Below are 10,162 nucleotides of genomic sequence, written 5' to 3'. Positions count from 1 at the left end.
ATTAGTGGTAATTTTGCACTGAAAACGACACAAACACCTAATCCCTTGTAAAACCCACAGTTTTAAGTTAACACCAGAATCATGGCTCCACTTATATTTATATTTATTGTCTGATTTAACAGCATTACAACAATAGAGCTACCATTTAACCTGTATTTACACCCAACAATGGAAAATTAATTTCTTTTTCTTTTTTTTTTTTTATTAAAGCCAGTGTGTAATAATTTCAACAGAAAGGAATTTTTAATAATTAAAAAGTTTTATTCGATAATAAAGAATAAAAAAAACCCAAATGATTTTTGTTGACACACAGAGAACTTGAGAAAAGCACGTGCATATTTATCACACGACATTTAGACTTTTCTGAAATGTCATTTTAATAACAAATACTAAGCCGTAGTATGAATGTAATGAAAAGAAAATAAGTGGCTATACCATATCACCGTTACTCTTTTATCATGAAATATCACAAAGTTTTGCTGATGATTCATAATAAACCCAGAACCCCGGATAAAGTGGCTGAGTGAATGTGGTCTGGACTGTGTGGATTAGGCTCATTGTGTCAGAGATATTGTAGAAGGACAGAGTTCCTGCGCTGTGATCCACATATACCCCTATTCTATGGCTGGGCACTGCAGGGAGAACAGTCTTTAAGTTATTGTGCCAGAACAAGCATTTGGAAGGAGAGCAGAACAAACTCCAAGACTGCTCATTACCTCCAAACACACATTCAATGCCCTCTCCCTTCCTGCTGATGCTCTTATATGAGACTGATACACACACACACATCCCACTCCACTCAAGCTCCCAGTAACTGCGTCTACATACACTCTCTTTACACAACACCTGACACACGTCAAATCTGTCTGGGTGATCAGGATACGGCTGTGCCGTGTCAGTAACTGTAATCACTCTCTTATTCTCAGTTAAGCAGAAGAATTGCTCACTGTGTTTGTGTCCAGAGTGAGCTGATGAGAATCTAATAGAGAGAAAACACATACGAAGCAACGATTATGAATCTGTTTCATCTTTTAATACATTTAATGCTCAGTGAGAAATTCTGCATGTTTTCTTATTGACTTACAGTGAAGAAAATCATTCCTGGTCCAGGGAATCATGTTGGTGGACGTGACTATGGAAATCAACAGACATGAACAGTGTCATTGTCGTGTTAAGGGGTTCGTTCACTCCAAAATAAAAATTATTTTATTAATTACTCACCATCCTGTTGTTCAAAACCTGTAAGACCTTTATTCAACTTTGGAACACACATTTATATATGTTTGATTAAATCTAAGAGCTTTTTAACCCTCCCATAGACAGCAATGCAAATGCAATGTTGCCAGGGCCAGAAACGTAGTACGGTCATTGGTAAAATAGCCCATGTTACATCAATGTCTCAACAAAGATGTTAAACAAAGATGTTGTTTTTTTGCGCACAAAAGATATTCTCTTTGCTTTGTATATTGCTAAATATAGCATTTTTAAAACTCTTTTTTTATATCCTTACTATGTTTCTAGACCTGGGAACATTCTTGCCTATCCAGGGTCAGAGAGCTCTCAGATTCCATCAAAAATATTTTAATCTGTATTCCAAAGATCAGTGAGAGTAACCCTTTGAACTAACCTTTTTGAACTCAAGATGAATCTCCAAATCTTTACCTGTTTCAGAGATCTTTTTAAGTTCCTCCTTGAAGACATCCTCAAGTTTGTCCCTGAGTTGACAGATGGATTTTTGCATGCCATCAAAGGAAAAGAGAGAACTGAAGGGAATTGTGGGTACGTCTGTAGATTCAAGTGGTGCTGAGAGAGACTGGAAACTCTAGTAAACAGATACAATTCATCAGCACACTTTATCTAATAACCTGCATTACCATCAGATTTGTGTTATAATTCACCACAGTCCAGCACTTCTAATCTTCATTATGTGAAATTAGGGTCACAAGTTTTAGCATTTACTAAACACTACATGTGTGTAGTTTAGATAATAAAACATCTGCTTGGAACATAAATGTCCATGTAACAGGCCAAGTAGATTTGCAATGGAAAATCAGTTTAAAATCTATATAGTGATCATTATTTATGTCTTTTCGTTGGTCAGTGGCAATGTCCTTAAACCTCACAAGAACTTTAAGAGCACTGTTTCAACATCAGGTTTTGTTTGGTTTCAGTCCACTAAAGCATTTGTAATAGACAACTTCACCTCCAGTCAGCAGCTCATTCTGCTTTGGTCTTCTATCATAGCAGGAAGTTCTTCTAGATCTTGGTTACCTGCAGGAAATGAATGTGATTCTGTGTATGTGAAAGATGTTCCAGCTCAGTGTGTTTTCTCTTAAGATCCGCAATCTCCTGCTCCAGTTGCTCCAATCGTCCTTCAGCTCGAATCACTGCAGCCTTTTCCCGACCTCTGATCTGCTGTGTGACGTCAGAGCTCATTTTCTCTATGGAGCGTATGAGCTCAGTGAAGATCCTCTCACTGTGCTCTACTGCTGTCTTTGCAGAGCGCTGTTAGTAAACAAATCACAATCACACAGTGGGCTTCAGTGGACGTGAGGCCTTTCGTTATCTTATCTGTTTTACACGCACCTTATAAGACTCCACATCTTCTCTCAATTGGTTAAGATCTTTCTTTCTCTGCTGGATTCTCTGATGGAAGGTTGTCTGCATGTTCTTTACCTGTGTCTTTAGGTCAAATAAAGGACAGTAAATGGTAAAACAACTATCACGAAATCATAATGAAACAACTGATATTAATTCAGTATTAATGGTGAGTCAAAATGATTGATTTTTCTGAAATGGGATTATGAATTAACATAAAATGTGTTTTATGACCACTTAGTCAAAACTGTAGGATGTCAAGACCCCAGGTTAGACACCTTTAACATATTTGATTTGGGCTCTGAACACTTGAACTGTTCAAATATCAACTAGTTCATACCTGTTTCTTTGTCCTTTGGGATGCAGCAGATTCAGTGTTGTGATTTTTATGCTCATATTTTGTACACAGTACACAAATGCATTGTTGGTCAGTAATACAGTACATGTCCAGCTGTTTGTCATGTTCATGGCAGATCATCTCCTGAAGTCGTCCGGTGACCTCAGTTAAAGTGTGTTTCTTCTCTTTAAAGAAGCTCTCATGTTGTTCAAGATGGGTTTGACAGTAAGAGCTCAGACATGCAAGACAGGATGTGACAGCTTTGTATTTTTTTCCAGTACAGACGTCACACTCCACATCTCCAGCTCCAGCGTAACAGTCAGCAGGAATTTTAGTCTTCTTCAGTCTCTCCACCACTTCAGCCAGGATGGTGTTTTTACCTAAAGTAGGTCTTGGGCTGAAGGTCTGTCTGCACTGAGGACAGCTGTAGACTCTCATCTGGTCCTCCTGGTCCCAGCAGCCTGTAATACAGCTCTTACAGTAACTGTGTCCACACGGAATGGCAACTGGATCCTTCAGGAGTTCCAAACACACTGGACAGATAAACTCATTTTCATCCACTGAAATTCTGGCTTCTGTCATGTTACTGATTAGGCTATATGCAGAGTGAGAAAGGCAACAACTCAGTTACACTTAAGGTTACTTCCTTAAAATAATTTCCTGTTTCCTGGTGCTGTGTTTCAATGACGTGTAAAACTGGTTTATCTGCAAGTCTGCAAAGTCCCTAGATGTCCACTAGATGTCAGTCTCAGACAGACCCCATAAAATAGACTTACACAGACACAAGACATACTAGAAACTGCAGTAATAATTTTTATTTATACTGTAGGGCAGAAAACCAGATTGTATAAAAGAATTACAGTTAATTTCATTATTTATGAATGTTTTCCCCTTATGTAACATGAATGCGCTGCAGACAGGTGCTTCTCTACACCTCAACAGAGGCTGAAGTGGAAACAAAGGGGGCGCATATCAAATATTAATGAGTTGTAATGCTAAAGTGAATTGAAAAGGCCTTTTTTTAAATGTGAATTTATTAGTGATGCTTAAATTGTATGGCTTGTCAATTGTATCTAATTGACAGTTTCCCCTAGAAAATTATCAAATCCAATAAACTTTTGAAGAAGACATCTGCACCATAGAGAACACACTCCCTGAGCAGTGGTCAGCTATTGCTCCAGTGCTCGAGGAACAGTTGGGGGTTTGGTGCCTTGCTCAAGGGCACCTCAGTCAAAGTACTGAGAATGAAAAACTGCTGTTCATTCACAATCCCCACCTTCAACTTCTTCCACTACGAGAATTGAACCTGTGACTTTCTAACAATTAGTCCATGACTGCCCAATGTTTCACGTTAATTATGCTTCATTCCGGGCAGATTTGTGAGCCAATAAATCATGACTTCAAACCAAACTCACAACTTTGAAGAGTTCAAGCAAGTCACACCAAACAGCCTGAGTGCAAGAAATTGTGGTAGCTAGATGTCAACAATTCTCATTTACAATCAATTGTATTGCTAAAGGTGCTAGGGTTTGTGGGTAGACATTTTAAATTACTTTTACAGAATACAATTTCTTTACAGAATACAATGTGATTTGATGTGTCTGTTTTCCAACAACTCAACACTGTCAGAAATGCCCTGGGCTATATATTTTCTCTCAGTTTTGTGTCTTTTTCCATATTGAGTTCATATTGAGGCCAGTATGATAAAGCATCAAATTCAGATATTTTTTTCAGTACCTTATTAAGCTAAATAATCAGTAAAAACTAAATTCAACATTAAAAATTGTTAATTTTAGATTGGTATGTCTTGCTTGTTTTTAAAGGTTTCCATTTCATTGCATCTGTTTTTTTACACCATTTAAAGATTTTTTCTTTTGTTTGCTGTGTTTAAAGGATTGAGTCATTACGCAAACACAATTATCCATCACTAGAGGTTTGTATCTGTTGATTCTGTTTACATGTCCTCAGTGCCTTTATTCACCATCAGCAGATCCAGGGAAGGTCAGATTAACATCTAAAACCTGTAAGTAAAGCACAGTGTGTATGGATATGTATGTGACATCACTGCTTTATTAATGTCACAAATTCAATTAATAGAATTCTAATTTGATTGAATCAATTTGTGAAGCACATAACTTTGTTAATCTAAATGCATTCTGCTCAAGATACATTGTTTCAGCATCTTATTTCCTCAAGTTCCCTAAATTAATCAGTTATTTGCAATAATAATAGTAATTGCTTACAGAAGTGTCTCTAGTTTATAAAGTGGATCATCCTTCAGATCAGAGAGACACTTCACATCCGAGTCTTTCAGTTCATTTCCAGATATATCCAGTTGTCTCAAATGTGAGGGTTTTGATGTTGAAGCCAGAGCGATACAACATTCCTCTGTCAAACCACAATTATACAGCCTGAAAAGAATTAGAGGTTGTTCATTTTGATATTAATAAATGTCATAATTCTATCTTTATCCTTCAAAATCTTAACACAGTTATGAAAACATAATTTGAATGACTCCAGAAATAAAATAATGCAATTGATAAATAATTGATAATGGGTCACTTAATTATTATTAGAACTGCTCCACCTCTTTTGTGTATTATTTTTCAACAATTCAGTGAATCAGGAACAATTACTGCTTATTTATGCCTTTGTATGACCGTTAGATGAAACATGATTTTCTATGATGTTCTATTATTTAATGTTGACATTAAGTGACTGCCTGATGGAAATTTCCAGAGCAGATGTGTGTGCATATCTTCAAGGATTGTTTGTTCTCTCATATCTTGGACTCAGTTCCCACTTATCGCATACCAAGGCCGCTTTCTTGCAAGTTTTGGGAAGACAGTCTTAATCTCAGAACTCAACCTTGGACAATTCACGTTATGATGATATGATGCTCCACTTTGTGACATGGTGTGTTTTCTTATCTTTTCACAATAAAAAGGAGGTTTTCTGGTGGGACTTGCAGATGCAAACCAAGGCAGACTGGACGGTTTTGCTCTCGCTTGCAACTGAAGACGCCACTTGCGAGCTCTTAAATTGAACAAAATGTTGTGTCTTTATTTTAACAAGAGTGACTTCGGCGGTAAAGAACCTTAAAGGGGCACCCAGACCCAACAATGACCCCAGACTGTGATGCAAACTGGAGAACAACTATACATTATTATAACTATATACAGCTTCTTTTTAAATGTAAATACAATTGTGGCATAAAAAACTGATTCAAAATTAATTACTATTTACTTTAACATTTACATTCAGTCATTTAGCAGGATGATTTTATCCAAAGCGACAAATGAAAACAATAGAAGCAATCAAACCAACAAAAAACAAATAATGTCACTTTGATTCTGATTATTATTATTAAAATAGTAGAATATAAAATAGTAAATAATTCTAGTGTATATGGCAGGGATGTGTCTTTAGCTGTTTCTTAAAGATGACTAAAGACTCACAGCTGCTCGGGTCACATTGGGTAGGCCATTCCACCACCAGGGAACACTTGAGGCTGTGAAACTATTTTCATTTCTCGTTGGAATGGCCATGTAAATATGCTGTTCACTCAATGTGAAGGAGCAGCGGGTCTACTCTGAGCTCCTCTCAAGTGACTGAGCTATCACCCTCACCCTATCTCTAAGGGAGCGCCTAGCCACCCTATGGAGGAAACACATGTATCTGGGATCTCATCCTTTCGGCTATGACCCAGAGCTCATGACCATAGGTGAGAGTAGGAACATAGATCGACCGGTAAATCGAGAGCTTCGCCTTGCAGCTCAGCTCCTTCTTCACCACGACGGACCGCTACATCGACCGAATTACTGCAGAAGCTGCATCCTCCTGCTGATCTCTCATTCTCTCACTCGTGAACAAGACACCAAAATACTTAAATTCCTCCCCTTGAGGGAGGAACACCCCACCAACCTGAAGGGGGCAATCCACCCTTGTCCGGCTGAGAACCATGGCCTCAGACTAGGAGGTGCTGATTCTCATCCCAGCCACTTCACACTCGGGTGCAAACCACTTTCGTGCACGCTGTAGGTCCTGGCTAGATGCAGCCCACAGGACAACATCATCCACAAAAAGCAGAGACAAGAGGCTTTCCTCTTACCTCTTACAAATAGACTTTCCCCGGGAGGCTGAGGAGTGTGATCCCCCTATAGTTGGAGCACACCCTTCGGTCTCCCTTTTTAAAGAGTGTATAGAACACTGTATACAGTGTTGGCAGATGAAACAACCACAAAGTCGATCATCAACCTCTGCCATAGGGTGTACTGACGGACACCCTTATGTTTGAACATGGTTTTCTTCATGGACAAACTATGACTAGAGCAGAAGTCCAACAATAGAACATCACTCGTGTTCAGATCAGAGGGGTGCCCCTCCAGGTGTCACTAGCATTGCCCCCATGTTAGCATTGATGTCCCCCAGCAGAACGTCAGAGAACGCCAGAGACCCCAAAAAGACCGGGTACTCTGCACTGCCACTCGCCCTGTAGGCACAAATGACAGTGAGAGACTTCCTCCCAACTTGATGGGTGTTGTGTAGTGTGTTTTGATATCAAAGGACTGATCTTTTTCTCTGTTATAATCCATTCCTACTGTGTAATTTCTATGCTTGCTGCATATTTTGCACTTTCATCTGCCCTGGAATCTCCTGTCATTAAGTAAAATTCCTTGTTTGTGTAAACATACTAATAAAGCTCTTTTTGACTATTGACAGTATAAAACCAGTGGACTGTTAATAGTAAACGCTCTCTGAAAACAATGAACAGCAGATTATATCAGATATAAATATCAGACATGCAGTAGTAGTTTCTCACAGGATTTTTTATTTGATTGCGTTGCTTTTCCATAGTTTTTTCTCTTTAAATACAGGCACATTTCAGAGCAGTTAAGAGCAGTTTAGCTGCCATTATCCTGTACATTTTTCTATTCCTCTGCTCGCTTCGCATTTTTATCAACACCAAAGCGCATTCTGTGGGGCCACGCAACATGACATGCATCAATCGCAAGCAGTTAAGCACATATAATAGAAGAGAGATTAGAAATAGTGTGAATTTAAGAAAGATTATTTACCAAAGTTTCTCCATATTACACTGAGGATCCTCAAGTCCAGCAGAGAGCAGCTTTACATCAGAGTATCTTAGTTTATTTCCAGACAGACAAAGTTCTCTTAGGTTGGATCTTAGAGCTGAATCCAGAGCAGCATAACCTTCGCTTGTGCCACCACAATCAGTCAATCTGTAAAGATCAATGACACTGTTCATTCTGTCAGAGTGACATAAGAGAAATATATTTTTTCATTATTTACCATAAACAGAGGATGCTGACAATTTAAACAATCTTACAATAGTTCTTCTAGTTTACAGTGAGGCCCCTTTAGTCCAGCAAAGAGCAGACTTAGTCCTGTGTTTCCAATATTATTCTGGATCAGATCCAGATGTTTCAGGTGTGAGGGATTTGATCTCAGAGCCGAAGCCAGAACAGCACAACCTTCACCTGTCACACTAGACTTCCATAACCTGTAGAATAACACTCTTCAGTCTCTAAAAAGGATACACAGCTTAGATAATCAGAAAGATACACTTAATTAATAGTACATGAAGGCTATACTAAGACCAGCTCTATATGTTCATTTTAATTTTAATTTTAATTAATAAATAATACAGGAATCCTTTTTTTGTGAGTATACCAAAACCCACTCAACACATTTTTATGACATTAGGCACTTAAAATATTTGAATGTTGTTTATAACTTGCAGATGTATTTCTATACACTATTTGATTAATTGATTTGTTAATAATTAATTAAAAAACAATTATTATGCAATAAATTGATCAAAATGTTTCTATTTCATATGAATGCTGTTTATTTGAAGTTTCTATCAATTAAAAGAACCCTGGATAAAAAAGCGCATAATGATTTACACCAATATATTAAGCAACACAACTGTGATTAAGTTATTAAATAATGATAAATGTTTCTTGAGAAGCTAATCAGCATATCCGAGTGATTTCTGGAGGATCATGTGACACTGATCCCTGGAATAATTATTAATCACAGGAATATAAAATATAAACAATATCATGTTCTGTCTGTCAGGATTTAAGCCCTCTCTGTTCTGTTCATGTGTTTAAAGGGGTGTTCTTCTGAAGAAAAATTCTGAAAGAGAATTTTGGGGGAAAAGTGTGAGAAGTGTCAGAACCAATGCTGTGTTTTCATTTATGTTAAAAAAGCAAAGCCTAGAATCATTAAATGAGCCTTTTTACTTATTATGATCACTAACATATATTAAAACAGAAAACACTTATTTTAAAATAGTCTGATTGTCTGAAACTGAGAAATCAGCCCCAAATTAGCCCAATTATCTTGTAGTGTGTCAGATCATTGGAATCAATGTTTAGCATATTTTTTTATATTATTTGCATTATTATTTAATAATCAGGTGTCCAATGAATATTTGTTTGTGATTTCCTGCAGGTGTGTGACTTTCAGAAAGATCTTACGCAAGTTTCTCCAGTTTATAGTGTGGATCCTTTAATCCAGCAGCGAGCACATTTAGTGCTGTGTGTTCTAAGGCTATGGCTAAGACACTAGAGCGTGTTGTCTTTAACCAAATCTCCTCCCATCTCTCACAAAACAATCTCCTGGACAGCAACCAATCAGGTTTCAAAAGCGGCCACTCCACAGAAACTGCACTTCTATCGGTCATTGATGCACTGAGACGGTCAAGAGCACAATCAAAATCTTCAGTGCTTATCCTGTTGGACCTGTCTGCTGCTTTTGACACTGTAAACCATAACATTCTCCTATCAACCCTCAGGCAGATGGGTGTCTCTGGAACAGCCCTTCGGTGGTTTGAGTCCTACCTCTCTGGTAGGTCTTTCAGGGTATCATGGAGGGGTGATGTCTCAGAGTCTCATCACCTCAATACTGGAGTGCCTCAGGGCTCAGTACTTGGGCCACTGCTTTTTTCCATCTACATGACATCACTGGGTTCTGTCATTCTGAAGCATGGCTTCTCTTATCACTGCTATGCTGACGACACTCAACTCCATCTCTCCTTTCAACCAGACGATCCCACTGTTTCTGCACGTATTTCTGCGTGCCTAAACGACATCTCAGTCTGGATGAAGGATCATCACCTGCAGTTAAACCTCACAAAAACAGAGCTCCTCGTTTTTTCCGCCAATCCCAACATACAGCACAAACTATCTTTTCAGC

At 38.2% G+C, this 10,162-nt stretch overlaps 1 protein-coding gene across 1 annotated transcript; it reads right to left on the bottom strand.

Moving 5' to 3' along the window:
- Positions 1-240: 240 nt before the first annotated feature.
- On the bottom strand, positions 241-3,606 carry LOC122342595 (tripartite motif-containing protein 16-like). Its single transcript, XM_043236533.1, is given in 7 exon segments — positions 241-938; positions 941-979; positions 1,085-1,132; positions 1,663-1,822; positions 2,272-2,505; positions 2,587-2,682; positions 2,939-3,606. Coding segments are annotated over 7 exon segments (1,638 nt in total). The 5' UTR covers positions 3,518-3,606; the 3' UTR covers positions 241-456.
- Positions 3,607-10,162: the final 6,556 nt, after the last annotated feature.

The sequence above is a fragment of the Puntigrus tetrazona genome, chromosome 4 (assembly GCF_018831695.1).
Source record: "Puntigrus tetrazona isolate hp1 chromosome 4, ASM1883169v1, whole genome shotgun sequence".
Classification (NCBI taxonomy): Eukaryota; Metazoa; Chordata; class Actinopteri; order Cypriniformes; family Cyprinidae; genus Puntigrus; species Puntigrus tetrazona.
Note: the sequence above shows the minus strand (reverse complement) of the source record. Positions and strands in the feature narration are given on the sequence as shown.